Genomic DNA, 27652 nt, shown 5'->3' with positions numbered 1-27652 from the left:
GCACTAAGACATATACTGTATATATATGTGTGTGTGTGTGTGTGTGTGTGTGTGTGTGTGTGTATAGTTCAGAGGACAGTGGTCCAGGACATACATTTGAAGATACTAAAAAATAAAATGAAATAAAATAAAATAAAAATAAATAAATAGAACAAGAGGCTACAAGAGAACGCTAATATGATTTCATGCATCTGCTGTGTTTCGTTTTCTAGCTCAACAACACGAGCAAAATATCTAGTTAAAGGTCACCAACAGCAATGACTGGCCAGAAAGTAATGAGGAGGCTTGCTTTAACCCTTCTATTACTGAAGTCTCCGTACTGACTTTGATCTTAGAGCAGGAGAATAGCTTTGAAAACAAATATTTTTTGTGCCTTTTCATACTCGTGACAACACGTGAAGCTGACTGAAGTGCTAAGCTAACTGACATCGTGAATTTAAACTTGCATGATTTCCATTATGACACTTTCAAGCTTACTTTTCGGTCATTCACTTTTCTGTACCAACTAACAAGTGCAATGTTCAGGCATTTTTTTTTTTTTAGCTCATGTCATCGTGTTGAGCAGCCTGAATGGTCTCCTCACTCTCGCTGACTCACACTGAAAAATGCAAAACATCTCCGTTCTAAAAAACATTCTAACTAAAAATAACTAAATAAAGAAACACTTTCCGGATCACTTTCTTGCTTAACAACCTCATTTTCTCATCTCATTTTCCGATGTCAGAAATATTTCCACACATCATTCCGGAGTTATCGTACAAAAGAGACCACCACCTTGAAACGTGTGGGTGAATCAGGCAGTGGAGACTACAGTCATGAGCACAGAGCCCTGCTTCTCATCTTTCACCAGGAGTTTGGAGGAGTTCATTGGAAATGTTTCATCTAAACAAAAAGTCAGCGACAGACAGAAGTTGTCATAAGAGTCATTTATGCCTATAATTTCTTTTCTTTACATGGCAGACCAAAGAACATAAAGAGACAATTGACATATGCCTAAAAACTCCAGTAGTTCTTGGAAAAGAGTCACACTCTAACTTCTATTTATTTTTTTGTCAAGTTGCCAAGTACAGCCACACCATATATCCACAGGTCTGGGCCACTACTGAGAAAATGAACAGGACAGAAACTGTACTGACCCACTGATCCATTCTACTCTATCTGAGGAGCAATTGCTGTCACAGACAATATGTGATTCCCACTTCTTTGTCTGAACACCCACTCTACTATTTTCTCAGTAAGACAAGAGCGAGGGAAGACAATGCTTCCTCTGAGAGTACGCCTGCAGAAGAGTCACAGCACGATCTGATTCTCCAGTCACTACTTTATGTCCCATTGTTACCTGTTTCAATTCACCCAAATCATCTTGCGTGATATGTTTCCATCAGCAGTGAGGGCAGATTTATTTTCTAAAAAATAGAGACCAGCGACTCATCCTTTTATGTTCTACTCTTGATCCAATCTCCACCAAAAATGAACTGTCCACTGCATTAGCTCCACTGAGACCTTTAATCCACGTTTCTTTTTTTTCTATCCTTTTGAATTTGGGTCAGTACACAGCATCGCACACAAACACATTAAAAAGTAACCTGTCATCGAGCTCACCACTGAGCCTACACCAGTGTGGTTACACTTCATTAAAGTACCGATTGTAACAGCTGCAAAGACCGAGTTTGTGAATCACTTAGATCTTCACCTTTGCTTCTCTGTGTCTCGTGTCTACTGTCACCATACAAATCATATAATTAATGAGGTCAATATGATGCCAGAATGTGGTTTTAGACACGAAATACTGAGACACAGAAAACACATTTTGACATTCCCAGATTGTATTTTTGTGTCACCCAGATGCTTCCTGTATTCATCCGGCCCAAAACACATCACCATAGTAGTACGTAGGACTGTGGTATCTTTGTGTTGAAGGAGTTTCAGTAGCAACATTGACAGAGTAAGGCTCATTTCTATATTTTATTTCATGATTATATCATGTTTTATTATGATGCTCATGCATTTATTCACAACTATTGAGGGCATTCTCACTTTCAATCTATGCTCACCCATTCCTTTATTTTATTTTTAAATGTATCCTAATCATAGATTGGAAAGCTGTTAGACAGACAGACAGACCGCATCCCAATTGGTGACAATAAAAACTTTTCAATCATGAGAAGCAAATCTCTCTCCTATCTACATCTGTCGTCACCCGGTCCGTCTCATCATGTGTCTGTCCAGTTCTGCGAGCAACACGCTTTGTGTTTAGTTATTATGATCATGTCAACTCCCAGGATGCATTATGAGTTTTCACTTCGATTCATCGGTCATTGCACTTAAGTCATGGTGGCGCTAACTTAAGCCATGGCGTTACGATTGTTTACATGTAGCGGAAACCCTGCTGGGAACAGAGACGTCATGCCAGGACATCTCAACATCTCTCTAGGTAAAAGCGTGCTTGTACAAGAACTTCAACGCAGATCTAACCACATGAGAGTGTCGCAACCGGCGAGATGTGGATAACCACAAGATCGGCCAAAAACAAATACGGCACCCCCCACTCGTCCAGTAATGCATGAGAATCGGCGAATTTCGTTCTAATTCAACCTAATTCCGAGGGAGAAATACCATTTTGGACACCATGGAAACCGGCATTATGCCCAAATTATTAGGGCATTGTACAGGCACTTTACAATGATTTGGGGCGTCCTGCTGAAAAAATGTGGCGTTCTATTTCTCATGTTCCTCAGTTTAAGATGTCTGCCACTCTAGCAAAAAGCCTGAATGTGGAGGGTGAGAACAAGACCAAAACCAAGACCTAGCTCATGACCATGACCATGACCAAAAACAAAACAAAAACAAGAACAAGACCAGTTTACTGATTTCAAAACAAATCAATAACCAAAATGCATTCATTACAACAGACCAGTTGTTTGTTCTGGATTCAGCTCCCCGCATGCTCTGGTCTTGACACGTTCTTCACCACGACACCAGCTGTGACGGCGGGTATGTTGGAGGAAAATTGTTACCAGATAAAAGGAGACAAATATCAAGGTGGTTGTAAGGAGGACATGAAGAGGATAGGCGTAACAAGGGAGGATGGGAAGGATTGGTCAGCCTCACATGCTGAGGTAACCGCTCACAGGAGGACAAAGAACACAGAGCATAAGTGCATACTTATGATAACACTGAGCCATGAAACATGAAGGTTGTAAGGCAGACAAAGACATCCATGTCCTAGATTGAACCTATTAAGTGAACTGGAAAACTGCAACAGTAAATGAACCAGTAAAACTATCACATAATTATTGTTTTATGAAACATGATTTTAATTTGTTTACCGAACTTCTGGCCTTAAGGCACAAAGCAGGAATAAGCATTCTCACAAGGTTATGTGTGTTACATCAGAAGTCAAAAAATATTAACTCAAATGCAAATTAAAATTCATGAGAGGAGCTTCTCCACCTGGTTCAGGATCCTTTGCCCAATTTCTGAAACGACTTGCGATAACACTTTAGACCTTCTCGTGTGAGGTTATCTTTGCAGAGCAGGTTTGGACGCAAGCTAAATTTAGACGCTGTGTGACCTGAGTTGTAAAAAACATGAATATTATAGTCCCACTTTCATGAATATTTCAACTATTATGTGTTTGTTTTGGTAACAGCATGTTTTAATATACATGGGTTGCAGCAGAAAAACAAACAGCAGACTGAAGGTCATTTTAGAGGTTGAGCTATGTTGTCTGAGCACAAACGAGATTCGAGGACTTTCAGCAACAGAATATGAAAAGAGATATTCGTCCATGTACCTTTATGATGAGGGTGAACTTTTGATACAAGTCCCTGCTGATGGGCTGCAGGACCCGCAGCTCTGCAGTGGTTTTGTTGAGTGAGAAGTACTGCGGGTAGGTGACCGGGTGTCCTGAAAATACGTCGACAAAGCAAGAATCACGGAGTGTCACGTTCAAGATGAATGAACACAGTTAGAGCAGAGAAGACTCACTGGACAACAAAGATAACTCACCAACCAGGATGAAGTAAAGAATATTCGGCCTGTCCGATGGCGGCTGGATGTTTCTGTCCATGTCCACGGCCCGGATCGGCGGCGTCACGTTTAGTGGGTTCAATTTACTCTGAAACCAAGAAGACTGATCATCAGAACCCCTTGGTGTTTAAAATGGGATTTTAATCGGACAAACCACCTGTTTGTGAAACACCAACACATTTTTTTTCAAGGACCAACAGTGTCTTATCGCCGACCTTTACATGCTCCTGCATGTTCTAAAGCGCCTATTTCCGTCACTTTATTGGCTGGATGTTTATCAAAGGAAACCACGAGCACCATTCTGAGGGATACATCTAATGGAATTGAGTGTAATCTCTTTATGGAGATTAAATCAGACGCTCGCGAATGCATCCTCTGCACTAATTACCCAGCTTCACCCCCTACTGGCTCTAACACGCCAATAACTGGAAATATGTTTAGCACATCACATTGTGGAATTCCTCCCTCATGAAATTAGCCCTCCATATGGCTGGCGAGGTACATGAAGGCGTATTTGCGAGCCAAACATGAGACTTCCCACAGCCGTCTCTTGGGTAGAAGGAACCTCTCCCTGAGGGGGGATATTTATATCCCACAGCTCTGGAGTAATCCTTACACACTCCCCAGGCAGCCCTCTCGCGCGACAATGTCTGGAGGTGCGCTAAATCAAATCCCTCTGGCGCTGCACAATGATGATTACCTATAATACCCTCCTCCAGAAGTCATTATACATGGGACTCCACAGCCCACATTCTGTCCTGCAGGACGAGAAATAAATATGCATCAACGTAATGATGTCAGTCAAGCCATTGTTATTAATTACAATGCACTTATCAGTTTAGGGAGGCTCAATATCTCAGCGGACAGTTGTTCTAGCCTTGCAATTTGACTGCTCAGGAAATAAAACAACGTTAGTGTGCAGGCTAACCTCAAATGGCTGCTCCTGCTGCGCCCGGATTCTTTTTTTTTTCCAGAATCCATTTCAACTCCTTCCAGCAAAATAACTTGAAAAGTAATGAAGACATTCCATCAAATGTTTCAGGAAATCGTGGGACGTAGAGGAGGCGGTGCAATGTCGTTTTGCTGTGGGCTTAGGATGTGACCAGCTTGCTAAATGATGTTCCTTTCTTTTATCCACAAAAAAGTAAATGTGATTTGCTTGGACAAAAATCTGAAGCCAGATTTGTCTCTCTCGATGAAAGGGTGTGCCTCTCTGAACAACTTTTCTGACATCAGAGTTTGAAATACCATCACAACTTGAAACAGACTCCATTCGAAATGATCCATCATGTTTGTCCACTATAATAAATTTGTTGTGTTTCTGTTTATTTAAGTGCTTTTATTTTGTTATTTCCTGTTCTCCTGTCAGTGGTTTCTGTTTCCTTTGTTCCCTCCAGCTTCATAGCAGCGCAGCTGGAGCACATCCACTGATCAAGCATGCTGATTTCTACACCTGGGTTCCAGTCTGCACTTCCAGATGGTTGTTCCACGTCCTCCGGTAAAGTTCCCCTCAAGATCTGTTTCTTCTGCTTTCTTTCGATTGTACGTGTCTTTTCTGCCGCTTCCTTGTTTTCCTTCTAGTTTATTTTCTGTCTTTTATAGCCGCGTTTGTGTATTGTGTGAGACTTTTTCTTTCTAGCGTTTTTTGTTGTTTGGGGCTTGTGTGTGTATCTGAGTGTGGTTTTGGTTGTCCCCGTTAGTTGGCGTGATAATAATTGGCCTCTTTTCTGTTTTCAGGTTTTTCCCCTTCCCTGAGTGTGTCCCTCGATCCGCGTTGTGGTGGTGACGCCTTTAGTTTCTCATTCTTCACTGTTATTACACAAGTTATTCTTCACTGGAAATTGATCTCTAGTATTTTTTTCTTTTCTTAAATGTTTACAAGAATACAATGTTGTGCAGAGGTGACAAATGATACTATTTAAGAGGTGGCAGTTGTGGGGGCGCAAAACGTTTACTTCTTCCTGTATTTGACCAATGAAATTGCAGTCAGTATAATGCTCCGTTTTCATCCATTTGTATTTCAGCTTCTTTCTCTTCCCACTACTCTTCTGTTGTCGGAGGCAGAACCATGTTGTAGCGATCAGAAAAGTGGGAACTGTTTAAGTCACCACAACTGAGTTTATTGATAAGTGATCTGGGACCAATGCTTCTCCGCCCTGTGTAACATTGTCGTGGTTCTTAAGGAACTACACGTGGGTTAGTCGGCGCTCTCATTCATAAAGGTTACCGTACTCTGGTCTAGCAAGTGAAAGCATGGTTCAGCAATTCAGGTCGTGGTCCTCCTGGAGCTGTAGCCTCATCACATTCACAACATCCATCTTCCGATTCAGATTCCGAGCGGCTTACAAACTCGGATTCTGCACATATAGTTTCAAAACAACCACCCTGCTTGTTGATGCCCTTGGTACAGTAAAGTGATATCTCAAACATCATTGATTTCAAATGCAGACTTCAGAAAAGACGTCACACATCCAACACAAAGTCCTTGTCCGAAATCAGCCTGACTCAACCCAGCATACAAGGCTGGGCTCGAACCAAGCCGACGTATTAAGAGGAGTGGTTTTCATCTGTCGAGGAATTTTATGGATTCATTTTAAGTGATACGAATTTAGTTTTAGGGCGAATCGGAGTACAGAGATGGTGCGTTCGTTGTTAGTCTAAATGTGACCAATAGGGCACCCACTGTCCTGGTTTCATGAGACCTTGGGGCGTGGTTTGTCACTGCTGGTTAGCTGAAATCCACTTCCCAACCTTGTTATGCGCCTGGGTCTTTAAAAGCCCATCCTTCTCCTTTTGAATTAAAACCAAACTCACCTAAAAATATTGATGACAAATCGACTTATTTAGATGAATAAAAAATATATATTATACAATTAAAAATGACTTTTACGAGGGCAGGGCATTCGTCTTTCAAAGCAAGACAGAGACACAAATTTATTTATAATTAAAGTTTAATTCTAATTAAAGTGAGAGGCAATGGCCCTCGGTAAACAAAAAGTAGGGGGATGAGCTATACAGGGTGGAGACAAGGTTCTTACCCAGGATTAAGAGCTCAATTACACTGGGTTCTTGGTCACGAGTGATGGAAAGATGTAGTGTGAGAGTGACAGATGGATCACTGAGGTGTCCTGCGGGATGATTGCTGTATCACCACGGTGAAAGTGCCTTTCTCTCTTGTAGTTTCTCCCTTACATTTTCTCCCTTGTTTACATAAGTGTCGTGGTGGTGGTCTGCGGTCCATGATGGTTCTCAGTGTCGATCACCACCTGACTTCTTTAACATGGGCCCCCCCAGCACTTCAGCAGAGTGGGTGCCCCTTACAGTATGCTGGGATTTTAGCCCATCCTTCCAACATCGAAAACCTCTGTCTAGGATGCCAAATGCCACCTATCACTCACAAGAGTGTTGGGCCACAGCACCCAACATAAGATTGTTGGACTTCATCATATGCGGGACACACTGGTGTTTGTGTTCGGGATTGTTTGGACATTGCACATTTCAGTTTGACTGTTTCTCTATTCTTGGATGCATAATACCTTGTGTGCTGACCCTTGTGTATTGTTTCTTTTTTGGATGACTGACTTCAAACAAGTGTTTTTTGCACACTTGCATCCAGTACTCAGCTTCTGCTTCTGGGTTTCTTGTTCCAAAAGATCCAGCTAAAACTTCTCAGTTGAGCTATGTTTCCACTCTCACCCACGTTCATGAGCTTGGCTGACGACCAAAAGAATAAGACCATGGAGTTTTCACCACAGTGTGGCTGGACTGTGAGATGCTCAGTCATCTGGGAGAGACTCAAGGTAGAACCAATGGTCCGGGCTGGTGTGCCCAGGACAGAGTGGAGGTATCACGTCTCCTGACTGACCTGGTAATATCTCTAGAGGTCTAGGCCTCTTGACTCCGCCTGCAACTCCAATGACAAGGAAAACGGACTGGTAAAACGTAATAACTACGTCTGGCTAAGAAACATGCCTTAACCTCTATTAAACTAGTGCACGACTGACCACTGAAAGAGTGGCTGCATCACAGAGACTGTGAAGCTTCTGTTGTGGGCTATGGTTCTGACACAAGTGGTCCCTGTGGAGTGTTCCATCAGTTCCTGCTCATCCTGTTTGTCTGACTGCTTCTCGAGACGTTTTTGTCTGAAAAGCATTTTGCATATTTGGATAAATCAGAAGTATTGACTGACATATAAATATTTCTATTTAACAGACAGGAGGTTTGCAGTCCAAGATATTTCAGCACCATTTTATTTTACTTCGTCTGCATCTAGAACATTCTGTTATCGTTTTACATCTAAGTGCTAAGAGGCAGAAATGGGCATCTGTGTCTGTCTCGTTTGGAAAATTGGACAATCAGAGAAATAGGAGCACCACAAAAGATGAGCTGTGCGGGCGACAAAGCTCTTATTTGCAAGCAATCTTCGCTCGGAAAAACTGCACGATTGGGGTGACAGGCTTGTGCCTGATATAGAGATTTATCCATTCCATTCGGACAGAGAATAAGAAAGGATAAACAACAAAATGGGATATAATTTATATAGTTAAATTACTCTGAATTGCGTCTGATATTCTAGAATTATGAAAAAAAACAGTTTTGATAACAGGATTTTGAACAAGTGAAAAGCCACTTTTGTCTACCTTGACTCGGTCAAGGTTCTGCTCCTCTTCATTGCTTTGCAAATGAGAAAAACAAAAATCATTGAAGGACATGTTTGTCAGAACCGCAGTGACCTGGTGTCACATGTTTTCTGAAAAAATGTGCTTGTGTACAGAATGGCTTTCTGAAATCAGCGTGCAGATGTCTGCCTTTGCCTTCTGCTTTTTGTTAGAGCATTATTAATTAATTGAGGCCAAATGTGAACTGATCAAAAACTCAAATGAGCCTAACCCCTGTTGTAGTCACAAATGCCATCCAAACTTGAACAGATTTTTAACAGAGGTAAGCGCAGTATATTCTCCAAATCTTCAGAGATTGTTTGGTTATTTTGTGTTATTGTGTGTAATCTCAACACTGCTCACCTCCAACAGCTAGATTCTGGCCCACCAGAGCCAGAAATGTGTGTGAAAAAATGAAGAAGAAACTTCACACCAATAGGAAAACATGATACGCAGAATGGAAATAGATGGGATGATGGTGATCTTGGGAATTTGGAAGATAAGAATTATCATAACACCACTGTTACTCAAGAAACAAAGTAAAAGTTGTCCGTGCCGACCGGACACCTGTAAGAATGGACTCCTCAGGATTAAATGCTAGTGTTTTTATTGACATCAATAAAAAACACCCCACTCTGCTTCCTTGTTTCTCAGATCTTTTACTGACTGCGTACATTCCATTTCACGTCCCAGAGAAGATTTTAGATGGTAAATATTGATCATGTTTATTATTTACTGATGGTGGCCTATGGCTGTTTTCGGAGCCGATGATCGGAAATTCACAAACAAATCCACGCTTTACACACCACAGGGTTGTCTTATAGAATGATCTTATAAGACATAAGATAATCGGGGGTCTACCATCCTTGGTCCGGAAGGCGCAAGATCAGAACAAAAGCAGGCCGATTATCTTCATCTTCGCCACTGTATTTTACACAGGAGGTGTTGGGAAGTTCACGGTACTACTCTTAGTTTTATTTCCATGTGAGGAGCCAGGAAAAGCCAGGGATGCTCGACAGGGTTTATATTTTACTTGCATGCCGAGACACCAAAGACCCAAAATAAAATATGGAAAAAGTATGTTTTGCTTAATTAATGAGGGTGTCGATGTAACTTATTGAGTATCCACTGGAAAAAGAGCTACTGCTTCTTTGAATGGAAATGTGTCACTTTGGGTGAGTTCTGTTTTAGAACAGGGTGTTCTGAACATAAATAAACACGGGGCGACGATGAATCCATTTGAGTAGTGGTGTGTTGGGAAGTGAAGGGTGCGACATCACCATCATAATAGACCCTTGACTCAGAGCCACCAACTAGGTCCATCTGCTGTTCCGAGGAGGGTACTTACACCCAATGCAGAGTCTTTAAAGACTGCAGCACTCCTCTGGCATTGAAGGTGGACAGACTTCCACCTTCACAACAAGCAAGTGGTTCGCAACAAGGCCAGTGATAACCCCCAATCAAAACATTTGCTCACAAACCCTGAATTTCAATGCGCTAAGATTGTGAATAAAAGACCGCCCAAGCATTGGTATGCGTCACCAGGCATGCAGGAATCATTCCCATGACCCAAACCTGCCACACTATTTCCTCCTTAGAATATTTATTCCGAACTGTCACACCATCCATCTACGTCTCTCACAGACTTTTCTTTGCCACTTTAAAACCAATTGACGTTCCTCTGCCAGGTCCACGCAGCCCCTAACTCCAATAGCTGGTCCGGCATCTTGGAAAATACCTCTCATTTTATCAAGTGGCAACATTTGTGCATGAAAGCACCAAGATAATTAAGTATTAAAGTAAAACATTTGTGTTCACAGAGAAATAATAAATTCTGTTAAAACAACCTCACACCAAACATGCTGACACGTCCCTGTCAGTTTGGTTCTTACCGGCTCAGTGAACTCAGGAATAGCAACGCGGTAGGTGAGGGGGTTGCAGTCATGGGTGTTGTTCACAAGGACGCAAGGCAGAAACATGGGACCCAGGTCGTCTCCATCCAGAACGTCGAGAGTCAGGGTCGTAGTCGCGGTGCGTCGGTTTGGAGGGTACGGAGCACGGTCCTGGAAGACACATGTCTGCTTTAGTTACATCAGAGCAAAACACCCTGTTTGGGGATGAACAACAGCACAGGGTGATAGATGAAGGCATTTCATGTTCACATTATGGACCACCAGGTGGTTACACCAAGTTTACTACCAGATGTGTTCAAACATGATATTAACAAATTATAATAATAAAATAATGAATATAACAACGCAAAAGAATTGAGTACGGTACAGCTACATATCTATATGATCAATCATTTACATATGAATTGGCTCATAAAATCATGAAAAAATTACTTTGTTTTGCTTATTCCATTCAGGAAATAGTAAAATAAAATTTGAAATATAATATAAAACCATTTGAAACAGGAAAGTAGAATCCAAACACCAGGGGTGCAATTAAGTATTAATATACTCAAATATTGCAATACTTCATTGTGTGATATTGTATCATTACTTTTGCATAAATATTGCAATACTTACTATACCAATACATATATACTTGTATGTGATGTGGCATTTGTCACTTGTTTAATGCTAATAACATTTTCTTTCTGTACACTGGGGTTGTACTACATTATCCGATTTTTTCCCCCCTTAAAATGATGGCACTTGTGAACAAATGGAAAAGTATCACAATTTATCGTATGACCACTTCTGTATCGGGATACATATTGTATTACAAGATACCTGCCAATACCTGCGCTATTGAGTGTGTGTGTTCTCTGATTTTAATATCACTTGCAGTTTGGTTCCGTTGTTCGATTCACCAAGCATCAACACAGGTCAAACAAAAGTGTAATGCTAAGCTGTATGGCATTCAAAAAAACCTGCACAACTATCCACTCCACAAATCAATTTCACACTCCACGCTGTGACTTATCACCTTATCGAGGCGTCACTTTCCTGCACACAGGCACGAATAAATAACAATAATCCTCATCCCAACAGCTTCATAACTGAGATGTAGAGTAATCCAGTAAGTGCTTCAGGTCACACTGATGGCGCCTTTAGTAACACCCCATTTGCATTAAGCAGCGACTTTACAGTCATGGCAGTAAACAAGCATATCCACCTCTTTAAAAGGCCACCTTTAAAATGACTGGCCCTCAAGAGTCTCCATCATTTCTCCCATGGGAGTCACACCTCACTGAAAACCAGTCTCATTCAATCTCCGCTGACACACTTGAACTTGCACTGCTGTGAGGAACTTAAGCCGAACCAGAATGTGACCTTTAAGACTTGACTTTCACAGCATGCTTGGGCAAACCGACGACGTGTGGAAGCTTTGTCGGTTTCACCATTGATCCTTGATGTCAGTAGAGATTCATCATTCATCAGATTCACCTTCCACCATGCTTAAATCAATCCAAAATTGATTTTCATCCGTGATTCATCCTTGTTTCAATAATTGACCAGCATCTTTCAATGGAATTTGAACATTACTGCGATCGTTCTCATACTGCGGCTTTAGTTCAGATTGTCAAAGATTGTTGACTTTCCTTTCCTTTTTTAATTTATTTTTGGCCTTAAAAGATTCAGCATGACCATCTTGTTTGTGTAACAGTTTCCCTATCTATCTATGCATTCGCTAAAAGAGAGGAAACCTGGGTGGTTAAACTGTGCGGGCTAGGTTGGTTGGACCGAAAACCTGCACACACTGTGGCCCTTTCTGGAACAGTTCGGTAACTCCAGTGCTGGCGAGTCAAAACTAGAATTTCGGGTTCTTCACACCCATTCTTAAAGATTGCAACATACACCGCTTCATACCACCAAGAAAGCAGTGTCAGGGATTTATGTTGTTACATTACTACAGCGTACTACAGTACTAAACAGTGACATTGAGACATTCTGTTAGTCCAACATTTCACGTCAATGTGATTTAAACATTTGTGAGTAAGCTCAAACTGCAAAATAACTGTGAAATATAGTCAAACACTGGACAGAAACCAAGCTTTTGACAGCACATAATTGTTCCCTTCAAATGATGCACTAATGGTGCACTTAATATCTGTTTTGTCACTCTGTAGTTGCCGTACCGGCCGAGGATGCGCGAGCACCTGACATAAGCAGATGAAGTGAGGGAATCTAGGGGTCAAGTGAGCTGCCGTTGATCAGCTGCCTGCTTCAACTGTGCCTGAAAACCCGTCGCAAGCCAATGCAGAAGGACGCTACAACAAGGAGGCCGAAGAGCCGCATGGTGTCGACCACGAGACCAGACAGATCGTAATGAATGAAAGCATGGCTTAAGTCAGAATTGATCCTTTTTTTAATACCACACAAATCAACGTGACGTCATTTTTTCCAAAATCGGTCTGATAATGTTCTGTGCCAATAATTGTGCATTGCTGGATCACCTTGAGAGCGATTTGAGGGCTCACACGAACAAATGTATCTACATGTGGGTAGTTTCTAACACCACATACAACGTATGGATATTGACATGGAGAGTCAATTGGAATCGAAAATGCAAGTTGCTAGAATGTTTCATAGTCGCATGATAAGATGTGACAGATGCCGATTTATATTATGAGTCAAATCAATTTAACAACATCAAATGTGCGTGACAAATCTGTAAGACAAATTAAGTTCCTCTGGTTGTCGTCACTTACGTTTGCTTGCACCAACACCAGGTAGCGTGTTCTCTCCTCATAGTTCAGCCTCTCAGCCAAAATGATGTGTCCAGAAAGAGTATTCGCAACACTCACGGTCCCGTTAGACGCCTGGAAGAGGGAGAAAAAAGTCAATATAACGGAGGGAGGAAACATGGATGTTAGCAATAAGTTGTTGATAACTAAAGCAATTTACAATGGTGCAAAAGGTGTTTATCATGGCATGACTTGTCCATATACCGGGTCATTGGGGTTGTAAAGAATGCTGTACTCTATGTGTCCGTTGGGTCCATCGTCAATATCCGTGGCGCCGTTATTTCCTGAGAAGCCCGTAAATATGGTGGTCCCAACAGGGGTGAGCTATGAAAACAAATCACGTCAAGTTAAGTGACAGCAGTTCAAGCCGCTTTTTTTAGTACGTCGGCTAACGGCACGGCGACATGTATCCATTATTGTAGCCGAGCTCACACCATTAATACACATCAAAATGTAAAATGTTGCAGTCAGCACAAGTCAGAAGGTTTATGCACATGCCGGCAGAATAACAAGAAGTATTAAAGCTAGCGCTGCTCCCTAGAGCTCTCGGCAAAGTCCGCAGGCCTGAACAGCAGGAAGGTGAGCCAGCTCAGAGAGGTTGACAGCAACCCGGAATGACTCACAACGCTGTTCCTGGCTGCTTCACATGAATGTGATAACACACAGAGACAAAGTTTCAGCACAATGTTTACCAAGTTGAATCACATCTACGAACCACACTCTCAATTTTCCAGTGATATGTTCGCTGCAGACCAGAACAGTTGCTCTTGTGCATTCAAAGTAGCCATGTAGTTGTCGTGTAAATAAGACAAGTTCAAACAGTGGCTCACCTCATTCACCGCAACATAGTAGCGTGGCTGCTGAAACCGTGGCGTGTTGTCATTCCGGTCCCTTACAACAATCCGAACCTCATGGAAAATGACTGTACCCACCAGCTCATTTGTGCACTGGACCTGAACCACAATGGTAGTGATGTAGTTCGGGGGCTAAAAATACAGAGCACAAGCGTATATTTAATTTCACCAGACTGGACATATGGTAGTCTTCCCAAACATTCAATTGGAAGTGGAACACAAGCGGAAAGATCCAGAAGCAGATGGAGAGATGATATCTTGTCCTGGATTCGGACGCTCTCGCGCAAAAAGAAGTGGCCAGATAGAGAGAAGTGAGACGTTCCCTGATGAACCCATTAGCTCCATGACCTCAGTCGAAAGATAAAGGATGAAGCTGTACAACATCACAGTTGTGTGTAGTAACGATCACAGCTTACAGTATTTTTTTGCACATCAGGATAATGTGTTCACTAAATGTGAGTGCATGTTCATACAAAATGGCAATATGCATATGAGTTGTAGCCATTGTAGCCCATCTAGTGATATATAAAACATAATTATTTATTCCTCCTTCCTTTCACAATTTTTGAAGTTATTCTTCCAACAGACAGATTAATAAAGGTAGTTTAAATAGAAATATTATACATATTAATATTGCCAATAAAGCCCACCAATATAAATTGGAAATACAGAACAGAAAGGAAAGGTTTCAAATAACTGTGCTTTCATTTGCTTGAGCAGGCCACCCTGACTGACGCAAGAGTTGATCACGATAACTTGGAAAATAACTTAAATAATCTTTTAGATTCAGATTCAGATCCATAATTCAATACAATAATCCAAGTTAAATTTACACACCAGTCACTTGAGATGAATAAACATCAACTCTGTTTACAATGCTGACACAAACTGGTTCCATGTCTTCTGTTCCTCTCTTTATAAATGCGTAATTTCGTAAATATTGTGGGCTGTTTTTGTTATCTTTTTGCCCATCATCAAAAGAGTAGTGTGAATGTTCTTTGCTCCACTTAGATGTGTAACTGACAGCAGCAGCTTGTCATGTTGCCAACACGGCTTGTCAGACACCATTTGCATTTAGCAACAAGGACGATCCTGCCTCACAGGCTCTCTCAGCCACGGGACTGGAATCAGCAGCCAAACATGCAAAATGCAAATTGAGGTTATCACACGAGTCAAGATTGCTTTTTTTACATTTTTATTTAAGTGGCCTGTTGGCCAGAAGATGATGATAAACAAAAAGGAAAATAGTGATAGTTGTTGTGGTGAAAAATGTATTACAGCGGTGACATAAATACTGTTTTTATTTACTTGTGTACGTGCGTTTTCTTTTTTTTTTTTTGGTCAGCCAGCTCTTGTGGCCACAGTAAATGTTTGGTAAATCCCTGTTTGTATGACAAATTATCAATATAATTGCTGGTTTATGATGCTAGAAGTAAAATATATATGCTTTGAAAGACATAATGGCCAAAATGTACGCATTACTCCATGCAATTAAAAGTACTCCGAAAGGGAGGGGTCGTTTAATTGGAAAGCAGTTTGACTTCGATCAACAATTTAATTTCCTTGTTTGTAATAACTAAGATGCCGCTTCATTAACTACGAATAGACTTATAGACTCTCAAAAAACGGTGCAATATAAACTCCATTGATTTTTGGCAGTGAAGACAAAAATGTGGAATCAATAAAAGACTAAAATTGACAAAAACTTTGAGATAATTTGCTCATCTTAACCACCATCACAGCATATGACTGTCACATAACAAAAAAAAAAAAAAAAACAATCGTCACATACGTCTCTGTCCAGAATGCGCCCAGTGCTGTTGAGGTAGAGTCTCTGTCTGGCTGGTTCCAAAATCACCCAGTAGTTGTAGTTGTCCAGCAATGTCAGCGAGATGGTTCTGCCTGGGTCCTGGGCTCGGCCGTTTATCTGCATGTTCTCCACCAGAACCGTACCTGGGAGGACAGGGGCAAGTCCATGAGCAAGATGAATGAAAGTAAAAGGAGCCAATCCACATGATGTCTTTAGTGTCGCACCGATTAAAGAGGATCCAAGACAGATTGTCAAAATAAGAATGAGGGGAAGAAAAGCCTTTATCTTGACCTCATTTCAGCTTTCTTCAATACATAAATATTTATAATTATTCACACAAAATAATTCATAATCAAACAGGTGCTGTTGCAATACATCAATTATAAAACAATATAAAATAAAAGCAAGCAACTCCAAAATTCAACAACCTCAAAAGTGAAACACAACCTGACCACGATTGTAAGTTAATCCTTCTGTATTTCCTGAAAATCACTCATGCCTCCGATTCGTCCAAAAAGTCAGCAGTTAGCTTTAAAGCTTGTATAAGCAGGCAACATCACGTCTCTCTAGTTTGAGCGTGACAAGAGTCTGTGCCTTCCTTTAATTCTTTTTTTGTGCCGTCTTCGACTGTCACTGTTGACTGTTTTGTCAAATGTGTAATGTATAGTTCGTGTATTGCTACAATTATTGTGACTGATACCAGGCTCTGGAGCAGCACTGTTATGTAAGTTTGTTTGGACAACGTACTCCCATGTATGCCAGGAATAAACTGTGTTTTGGATCACACTGATAGCAAAAACTCTTGTCAGCGGTAGATGAGAGGAGCTATTCAAATGTGTTCTGACATGAAGAGTGATGGACAAATGTACAGGATGGTTGTATTTAGAATTTAAATGCCCAAAGACCCAAATAAAAGCCCATGAAACAGGTCAGTTTTGCCTGATATAGAATCTTTGGAAACACACCTGAACAAGAGCAGGAGCTTCTTAAATGAAGCATCAGGTTCATCACGAAAAAATCATAAAAAACTTTGGTTTCACTGATGAAGACACAACTTCACACTCTGACTTTCCACCCTCTACTCACTTCCTCAGTGTCAAGGACATAAACAGCCCTATGAAGTAGACTGAGGTGTTCACTCGCCAAACAAAAAGGAGAAGCTGAAGGTCATCATTTACTCACCTCAAATTAAAAGACAAAAAACATAAATTAATAAATAAAACAAAGGAGCACTGCAGAAGCTGAAGGGCACACTTTGATGATTTCCAAGTATAATATTTGCACTGACCCACTTTCAGTCCCATTGACTTCTGAGTCCACTTGAGGAAAACCTCTCACACCGGCGATTATGAGGATCCTGCAGGGCAGCAACACTTGGAGAGTTGATATGTCACAGCGCCGATTAAACTCCACTCAGGAGCCCTCGTGGGCATCCTCCTCTCAGCATGTTAATTCTAAGAACTGATTGAATCCTAAGTGGCCAAATTAAAGGTTCTATGAAATTACTGCCTACCTGAATATATAAAGCGGATCCAGATAAAAGGAGCTGAGGGCGTGAATACAAATGTTTCGTTAAGAGTAGGTGAAATTAAAAAGCTCTTTTCTGCAGAACAAAGAGAGCTGACAGCAGAATACGAATGTGACCCTTTAACACCAAGTTTAAATACATAAAAACCAGTGGCCCATTAACCATTAATAGTCCATGACGTGAGATCTTTGAATTCAAAAGGAAAGTTTACTGCATTAGGTTTATTAGTAAACATCACGTTGGCTTCAAACTTCAGCATCTATTCTTTCTACTCTTGCCTGATGGTGCGCTATAGTTGTCACCTTGCTGAAAGTGGATTGAAGTTGTGAAAATACTAAGCCTGAATTGTTTTTGGGTTTTTTTTGTGTGTGTGTGTGTGATGTTAGAAATTTCCGAATGCAATTTGAAAAACAGGGGAATAAAAGCCTCCAAGTTGCCTCCAGTGCCAACCTGCCACACAGGACTATCCGACCCAAGTCTCACATGTTAGCTCTTTATTTGACCATTTTTCCCGTTGTTCCCGTTGTGCCCCGGTGTCAAGTATCAAGTGTGGCCGGCTTCATCGCCGTGGTGATGCTTCAGTGTGAAGTGTGACTCTGTCTGTATACGGTGTTGAATTTAGCAGATGCATTTTGGTTTCCATTGACTGACTCCCTACGACTTCGTACTCTACTGTTAAAATAAAAATAAATGCTAGTACTCAGTGGTTTAAACATATATAGCGAAACACATGCAAAAAATAGTGAACACGTGAAACGCACCCTGCAAGACCGCTGACGAAATTCTGGCAACCCACTCCCCCATTCTCAAAGCCCAGTTGGGTGGTGATGGAATGGGAGCAGTTCAACTCAAGACAAAATGATTTTGATGACCCCACCCATGTATCACACGTTTCCTCTTTATTTGATCATTTCTTTCTTCGACCATGGTGTAATGTATCATGCGCATTCGGTTCTGTCATGGCACCGTTTCAGTGCAGTGTGATCCAAAGCCAGCATACAATGTCAAACTCTTCAGTTCTTGTGTTGGAGAGCAAGAACAGAATTGCAGTTTACAATTCAACCAAACTATCTAGAGCCTTCTGTTTACATTATCAGCCTATCATAAAAAGGGAAATTGCGTTGTGTTTTTAAAATTATTATTATTATTATTATTTGAAAAGCCAAGTTGTAAATATTTTTTGAAAATGTCAAAAATATTAAATCATCTAACCGAAGAAGTTGTGTTCTCGCCTGTCACCGCAATTGAATTGTTTCCCAAAACATTTCCGCCCTACTTGAAACAATATTCAATATTCAGCGTGTCTCAAGCCAGCCAGTCACAGTGTTTATGATAAAACCCCCTGTTGACAATTAGCCGCTACAAAAATGGAACCAAACAGCTTTGTTGTTTGGGCTCTAGCACTGTGACATAAATGAGAAGTAAATTGCTGTGTGGAATGTTTTCCAGCTAATTCGGTTTTCACTTACTTGAACGACCAAATAATGCATTTTGGCACATCTAATTGAGCTGAACGTTAACAGCACTTCACTTAAAATCACTTTTGATGGCATCAGGAATCTGCAACAGGAATCACAACTCTCCCTCCGACGCTCTCAACAAAACTGATGTTTATGGCCGGGAGTTAAAATAGTCAGAAGACATGAAGGAAAGATCCATTCTCTGCCCTGTTCGCATCACAGAAATGACGAAACACAGGACTCTCTGTACAGTAGGAGCAATTCACTTGTTCCCCTCCCAGCACACTTCCAGCCGCTGCAGTGATCCCCCGTTTCTTGAGGGAGTGTATTTGAAGAATGTATACTCCTTGTACTCACTGCGCTATCAGGTGCAAACTGAAGGTGGCGCTCTCTCTTCATACACAAAACCCAAAGTGACTAGTGAAAGCTGCTCTCACACCAACTTCGCTAGTGTTTTTGAGAAAACTCCAGAGTGTGATTAGGGCTACACACATCATCTCTCCACTCAGTTCAGAGTCCCATGTCTCAGGAATTGGTTACATGAGGAGCCAGTGTGTGGCAAGCTTGGGTTCAAGAGACGACTTCTTCACGCTACTTCCCTTTTAAAATTTTGTAAATGGTGGTGTGCTATTGTATCAGTAGCGTTTAATTTTAATACAAAAGCTCAATGCACCTTTATTTTTATCTAATTTTAATAGATCCACTCATTCAAGTCTGGTGACCCCTGTGGAGTTTTGACACATTTGATCCCTTCGGATGCCAGACATGCTCCAGCAGCAGTGTGTTTTGGAACATTGTCCTGTACAAAGCGATGGTCTGACCCAAAATGTCTTCTTATGTACGGCGCGACATGCTCTTTAAGGATATTCAGCAGGGGTGGCCAAACAGTCAGAGGCTAAGAGTCACATTGTTCTAGTGTGTTGCTGAAAAGATATGAGAAATATAGAAATATGTAAGGCTGTAAGGCCCACCTGAATGCATGCATTTTTATAATTCATACATTTTACCGTGATCCTCCACGGCATTGAACATGCTCCAATTATATATATATATATATATATATATATATATATATATATATATATATATATATATATATATATATATATATATATATATATATATATATACACACTACCGGCCAAAAGTTTTACAACACCCTAATTTTTCCAGTGTTTTTACTGAAAATTATGCCGTTTAATGTCTCATTGCACTGAGACGTGAAAGCATAGTACATATAAGCAATTGGAGTCAAAAAAGAAATGGTGGAATCAATTTATAGACCAAAATGTATTCTACAGTGTTGACTGATCAAAGTAGCCACCTTTGGCCGATATAACAGCTGAACACACACGAGGCATTCTTTCTTCAATAGAAATCCAATGTTCTTCAGAAAGTTCTTCCCATGTCTGTTGCAGAAGTTCCCATAAATGTGTGGCACTTGTGGGTTGCTTTGCTTCACTCTTCTGTCCATTTCATCCCAATCCAGCTGAATGGGGTTTAAGTCTGGAGACTGTGCTGGCCACTCCATGTTTTCAAGTTTACCAGCTTGTTCGTTTTTCGCAAGATAGTTCTGGCATAGCTTGGACTTATGTTTTTGGTCATTACCTTGCTGTAAGAAGACCCCTGACCAACTAGACGCATACCAGAGGGTATTGCATGGCGCTGCAGGATGCTGTGGTAGCAGTTTTGGTTCAGGGTGCCTCTCACTCTGAACAAGTCACCAAGCCTGGATCCAGCAAAACAACCCCAGACCATCACACTTCCTCCTCCATGTTGGACAGTTGAAGCCACACACTGTGGAAGCATCCTTTCACCTACTCTACGCCGTTCAAACATCCTGCGTGATGAACTCAAGATTTCCAATTTGGATTCATCGGTCCATAATACCTTTTTCCAGTCTTCAGTCGTCCAATGGCAGTGTTTCTTGGCCCAGGCAAGCCTCTTTGTCTTATTCTGACATCTTAGTAATGGTTTTCTTGCTGCAAGTCGTCCAGTCAAATCTTCGGTTCATCTTGCTTATTTGTACTATGCTTTCACATCTCAGTGCAATGAGACATTAAACGGCATGATTTTATGTAAAAACATTGGAAAAATTGGGGTGTTCTAAAACCTTTGACCGGTAGTGTATATGTATACACGAGCATGTTCAATGCCGATGTGAGTCGCTGTCCTAAGACATACATTTTGAAAATGCTAGCTACAAAATGGATCCATACTTTATATTCAAGATCCATGTCTCGAACTTTACACAGTCTGTCACATGTGCAGGATTCACATTCTGAATCTCTCACTGCACAGACAGTATTTAAACACCGTGTTGTGTGTTTAAAGAAGACGGAGAAGCTGTGAGCTTCCTCTGGTTGCCATTTTTATACCATCTGACTGCTGTGCCAATGGACTGTACATCTCACTTAGGCACAAACTTATAATCTCTCACTGCAGCTCTGCAAGCTCCAGATGTCCAAGCTCACAATACACGACCAAATTTATGTGTCACAATACGACAATTTTAGCTCCCAAAATGCTCTATAGTCTCTAATTATTTTGGCTAGTGAAGAAAAGAAAAACATCTGCTGGCATAATCAGTTCTAACAGCATCATCTCATCCAAGAGATAAAGAAGCAGCTGTCAGACAAGTCATTGGAGTTTATTGATTATGTTAATTTAACTTTCTGTGATCAGATTTGCAAGACTTTATGTTCACGTATCCAAAACAAAAGGAGACCTGAGAAACTTATTTGGGGTGGCTATGAGTGACAGGGGTAAAGGAGGAGCTTCATTTTTGAATCATGAATTTACGTCTAATGTAACTGTTGCACAATAAAATGAAACAGAATCAAATATAGAGTTAAATATTTTGCAACTGGAGGACGCAGAATTTCCGCCATTGTTATGTCATATTCGTGTCTCATTAGAGCTTTGTATCTGGTAGTAACAGCAAGACTGGCCCCAAATGATTGCAGTGGCACTGCTCCGTTTGGCCCGCATCTGAACCCTTGGTAGAAAAGTGCCGAAATATGGATGAAATGAACGCAGAGCACAGACAGAAGGCTCAGAGTGTATCCGTATCCATACATAAGATTGTGCATAAATGGGCCTTTACACAAACCCATTTGCAAGAACAAAGCTCCTTCAACATCAAAGCATGAACACTGTTGCTATTTTTTATGGTGTACTTTCATGCAATTTTTGAATTTAATGCATTGATGACCACATGAAAAGATGAATTTGGCCCCCAGTCCTTAAATTTGACTCAAATCATGTCTGGGGACATTCAGGCTCATGTACGTCAAAAATACTTACAGGCTGCTTGTAAAATTGCCTTTATTACCATTTTAAAAAGCACCTGTGTTTGAGCCTGTCAACTCCATCTTGACTCAAGCAACTTTTAGAAGGTCAGCTCATTCATCTTCCATCACTCAGTTATTGTCACATTTATGATGGAAATTAAATTTGCTTTTGAGATATTCTATGAACAAAAAACAAACAAAAGCAGTCTGTTTGCTTGTTCTGGGATGTTTTTCGCTACACACTGGCCAGAGTTTTTCACTAATCTGAATGAACTTGAAATTCTTATGAAATTGAAATTCTTATCCAAATGTTTTCAAGAGATGAAAGGAGCTTTATTTTAAATCAGCAATGACGCCATCCCTAAAACAGATGCTGATAAAGTAGAAAAGAGACGATGGAAAACGCGTTGAGTCGGAGGAAACACTGTTGTTGTGTTGAACACACAGACACTTAAATCCATGATGCTGCAAACTACGTAACACCCACAGTGTCTGTTACAAAGAGACAATATTGGAATGGACAGAACGGAGTCTGTCGACAAACCTTAATGTTTTCCCAGCCTCTCACCTAACCATCCAAAACAAATGGCTGACCTCAACCAGAAGCCTCAACCAAGCTTGAACTTACTTATAAAGACTGCGTTATTTTGACATCTTCTTCCTCAAATTGAGGGTCCAGCCAAATGGCCCCCACACCTTCATAAGGTCCTCACAAGGAGGTGTGTTGTTAAGAACTGACAAATGTGTAGTCATCCTTTCACCTTTGTTGGAGGGCAATCCTGCGGGCAGAAACACCACACAGAAAGGGCTTTCTTGCTACAAAAACAACATAACTAACCACAACTCCACAAAAAAGTGACATTCTTTAACATTTTATACAGGTACAGAATCTGCAAAAACAGTCGTGGTTCACTAGTAAGTTAATGCCGTCACATAATGAGATCTGGAATGTGAGAGTTCACCCTTCTGAAAATGTCAGGTGACTTTGTTGCTCATCATTTACATCACAAGGGACCAATATATTTTCACCTCAAACACTTCAGAAAACAATATTTTCAACACTTTCATGCAAATTTTCTTAAAGCACTCTTATATAACATGCATATTCTGTATTTTTTATCAACTTTTTTCCTGTGTCACTGTCATCTGTAGCACAGTGTATTACAAATACGGATACTACTAATTAAAGAAAGCTATTCATTGCGCTACCAAAAGGTCAAAGTCAAAGGTCTGAAAACAGTACAGTCACTTCTGCTTGCATGAACAGAACACCTTGCTATTGAATTACAAATTAATAAGTGAGTCATGGAGTTCATCGAAATTTGACATTTTATTAGCATTTGAAATAACATTCATATGTGACAATAGTACAATTCAAATGAGATCCAGTAGAAAGTGAGGAGGGAACCTGAGAACCTGTTCTTGCAGGTGAAGACAGTCTGGAATATTCAGTGGTGAAAACAAAGCAACACCAGCAAACACTTTACAGCAAGCTGAGGCAATTTAAATTAAATATTTAGCATAGATGTGGACATGCGGGGGTGATTGAGGCTCTCTGTACCTCATGTTGAATCCCATATTAAACTGGAGCACGTAATGATCATGAATTATGGATTTTATTGCATGTTGCGGCTCGTCTCTGCGCCGAATGCCTATGAAATTTGGATTTAATGTAGCAGCGTGAGGCCAAAGTGGCTCCGGTCATGTCCTTAAATATGATGTATAGATATGGGTTGATAAGCCGGCAGTAAAGGGACTCAGTGTGAAAGAACTAGATAAAGGGCTTTTACTGTCATTCCAGAACTGGAGGGAACTCGACGCTATTCTCTCTGCGATGCTGCATCACAACGCTATCATTCAAAGTAAGTCTGTCTTGTGTGATTGTCGCTCACACTTGAAATCAGAATCAAGGATTCAGCTCAAAATGGACGAGATTTCAGGGATGGAGGGAACGTCGCCCTCTAAGTTCCTGATTATTCTGGTAACAAAGCACAATCACGAAGGATATATTTGATGCCTTCTCCGCACAAAAAGGCATTTTTTCTCAGGGTGTGAGAGATGTTGCGATATTAAATTGTGACTCAAGTGAATGTCATGTGATCGGATAATTCCCGTCTCTTCTTATGAATCCTGCACGGTCTGTCGTTTCAACAAAAGGTGTAAAATAACATGATAACACTCGTTCATGTTGACGTTTGGCTGTGAAACGCCACATTCTGTTACAGCCAAGGCGGAGTTCCGTCATCAGTTCATATCTGAGGTGACAACAACTCGTAGTGTTAAGAAGTGGCCGCTCATCGTAAACAAGTTCGGGTTCATGTCGCCCAGCTGAGGACGACTTCCTTGACATGTGCTTCGTTGAGGGTCACAAACCAGCTATTTGCGCAGAGCACCGCCAGCTGAGGAGAAAAAAAGGACATCGCCTGAGGAGGTGTGAGGCTGCAGAGCAGCGGGCGAATCGAACTCCGGCCACCAGAGACAGAATCCGCAGTGTGAAAAGTCCGTCATAAAAAGTAGAAGACATACTGAAGCATGGAGAAGGGGTGTTGCTCCACGAGTATTAGGTCAAAAAAGAGGTTGAAGACAAGGTACTGAAGTACCTTGTAGTTGTGATCACTGAACTGTACACAACACGTTTGTTTTGTTTCCAAAGCTCTTTGTTATGCCTCTCCACTCATTCATGTCTGAGCCCAACAGGAAAATAGCCTGAGGATTTAATTTTGGCTTCTGACACTCAATCACTTGTCTCTTCTTTCTTTTCAATTAGTTTAATCAGGATCAGCGTGACACTTCACTGTCATCAGTGTGCTGAAAACATAATTCCTGTCTCAGCTGGAGACTACGGTTTGCCAAGTGCTCCAACGATAAGACAGAAATCTACATCCCGCTAGAGATCCTACACCAGATTTTGGAGTCAGACAAATATCAAATGCATTGCCAAACTAAGAACGAAACATCAAGGGGGCTCATGCGAAGGTGGGCAGTGTTCTCTGCGACAAGATATCTTTTCTTTGGTGCCGGCTGAACTGTTGGAAAACAAATCTACACCTCAAGACAGACTGGTTAATTCAATTTATATAAGGGTGAACTGCAGAATATCACTCCATTTAATATAAAGTGAAAAACATAAGCAGTATTTCAGTCCATCGCTGTGCAAGCTTCAGCTCCTCCCTTTGGTCTCTACAATAATTGATAGACCAAACAAGATGGCCTTCATGTGAACCCCGAGTGGAATATGACTGAGGATTAAATCAGATTATACGGTCTGCCAAAGTATAGATAAAGACTCTCCATTTTCCTTGCAATTTGCAATTTGACACAATTTAAAAAGAAATATTAATGCTAGAAACACGACTTTTCTGAGAGTGTTTTTGTTTTCTATTGACTAGAAAAATTCTAGTCACAAATAATTTCAGTTTACAAAAGAAGTCACTATTTATCATGCATCTTCCGACTGAAACCGCGCGTGAATTAAGAGTGGGGATTATCTCACACTATAATCTCATTATGTAAATGTAAACATGTCTGCCCCTGTGTTCGAAATACAACAAATGCAAATTAGGCAATTCATTGACACATTTACTGGATTCGCACACAACTGAGCTTTTGTATTTACAGATAATATGGCTTTTGTCTTCATGTACGAAAGCTCATTTGGCCTTTTGTGGGTTTGATCTCACAGGTGTCTGAATTCAATCCAACCCTTGATGCCATATGGCCCATAAAACCTTAAAATTACAGTATCTCTATTTCATCTAATCTAACCTGTAGTACAACAGGGCTGCCCTTGCGCTGGGATTTTCCCAGCATAGAGGAATATTTATGATGTTATTGTTGATAAGTAGTGACACTGTGACTCACAATTACACAAGTACAAGGACTCAATCGCTTCAGAAAGAGTGTTAAGGAGAACTGTAAAGTTCTCAGACTAGCCACGATCTTTCTAAAGATCAGAATCTATCTCTATCTTCCTTTGAAAGAAAATAAGGTTCATGTTGAGCTTTTCTTGACAACAGTCGAGACAGTTGACAGAATTTTTCAACAAGTCTGAAAAACAAATGTGAGTAAATGTCCCAAAATGCAGCCCAAAAACAAAACAATTCATGCAGAAGGGAGGCCATTACTATTATTACCAGTATAAATACTATTCATAGTAGTAGTAGACATTTTCACCCACTAAGTCCAGAGAAAAAACACTGGTGACTTTTATGAAAGGCATACATTAAAGAAGATACAATTACAATTCATCAACAGTGAACATCTAAACTGAGAAATGCATATATGTGTCACCATCTTTAATATAATGTAATTCATTAACAGCGGACTGCAAATGAATAACGGACCAAGTAAAATGACAGCCTCCAGCGTAGTCCAAAGCAGGAAGGGCTACACAGCGTGAACATTCATTTTGGGTGTTTCACCCGACAATTAAACCAAAAGAGGCCCAGCCACGTTCGTGGGAAAATGAAACACAGTGGCACATCACATGAATTGTTTGGATCGTGGGTATATGCTCAACATGGATTAGAACAGGAACCAAGGCAGTTAGGCAAAGCACTTGTGTCGCCAACGTACTGTAATGGTCCTTATTTGCACATCAATAGTCAGAAATATGCTGTGTGATGGGTGCTGGGTGGATGTGAAGGTGCGCTGTGTAGCTATTGATACGCAACAGAGAGTGCCTCCTTGCTTATGAGCGCAGATAATATTCTGAAGCAATGTTTACAGTGAAGGGCATCAGAGGCTCGTAGGGAAACTGAGCCTTTATGAATATCACGCCCCACCAATTTGTTCTCTAATCCGCAAGGAGCAGGTGTTGGAGACTAATCCCAGCCTTTCAGCCATGCTCCAATTATGTATTGATGACCCAGCAACCATGGTCGCTGGACGTGATCATACAATTGAAGAGGATATTGTGGAGTGTGCGCGGAGCGAGAGCGAGCGCAGGATCCACAGGCGGAGAGTAATAATGAGAGTTAATGGAAAGCAACGCGCCTGCGTTTACGCGTCACTCGCGGATGAATCAACAAGCGGCACATGCTCTTTTGAATGAAACCAACGGAGACACGTACACGCACTCAGATTTCAGACATACAAAAACATTTTGGAGACGCAGCACAGTGAATTCAAATTGGCCACTCGGGGTTCTTTAACCACCATCACTCCAGATGTTCCCTCTTTTGCCTTGTAAACTTGTAATTATGACGCAAAACTGGGTGAAACTTATCAGAATCATCAATGTGGAAGTGCACGTCACTTTGTATCATGCAATAAATTAATCTCAACTATATTGGAGTAACATTCTTTCATTTACATACTAC

The 27652-nt window shown here is 40.9% G+C and overlaps 1 protein-coding gene across 1 annotated transcript in view; it reads right to left on the bottom strand.

The window, feature by feature from the left end:
* The window catches only part of LOC128764929 (protocadherin-15-like), a 168806-nt gene that overhangs the window by 98862 nt on the left and 42292 nt on the right, over positions 1-27652 (bottom strand). The window contains exons 5-11 of the mRNA XM_053875217.1: positions 16033-16193; positions 14217-14372; positions 13591-13710; positions 13351-13461; positions 10583-10753; positions 4012-4120; positions 3797-3909 (exon numbers count right to left, since the gene is read on the bottom strand). Coding sequence (XP_053731192.1) covers positions 3797-3909; positions 4012-4120; positions 10583-10753; positions 13351-13461; positions 13591-13710; positions 14217-14372; positions 16033-16193 — 941 coding nt within the window. The remainder of the gene's footprint in view (positions 1-3796; positions 3910-4011; positions 4121-10582; positions 10754-13350; positions 13462-13590; positions 13711-14216; positions 14373-16032; positions 16194-27652) is intronic.

Source organism: Synchiropus splendidus, chromosome 9, assembly GCF_027744825.2.
Source record: "Synchiropus splendidus isolate RoL2022-P1 chromosome 9, RoL_Sspl_1.0, whole genome shotgun sequence".
In the NCBI taxonomy this organism is placed as follows: Eukaryota; Metazoa; Chordata; class Actinopteri; order Syngnathiformes; family Callionymidae; genus Synchiropus; species Synchiropus splendidus.
Note: the sequence above shows the minus strand (reverse complement) of the source record. Positions and strands in the feature narration are given on the sequence as shown.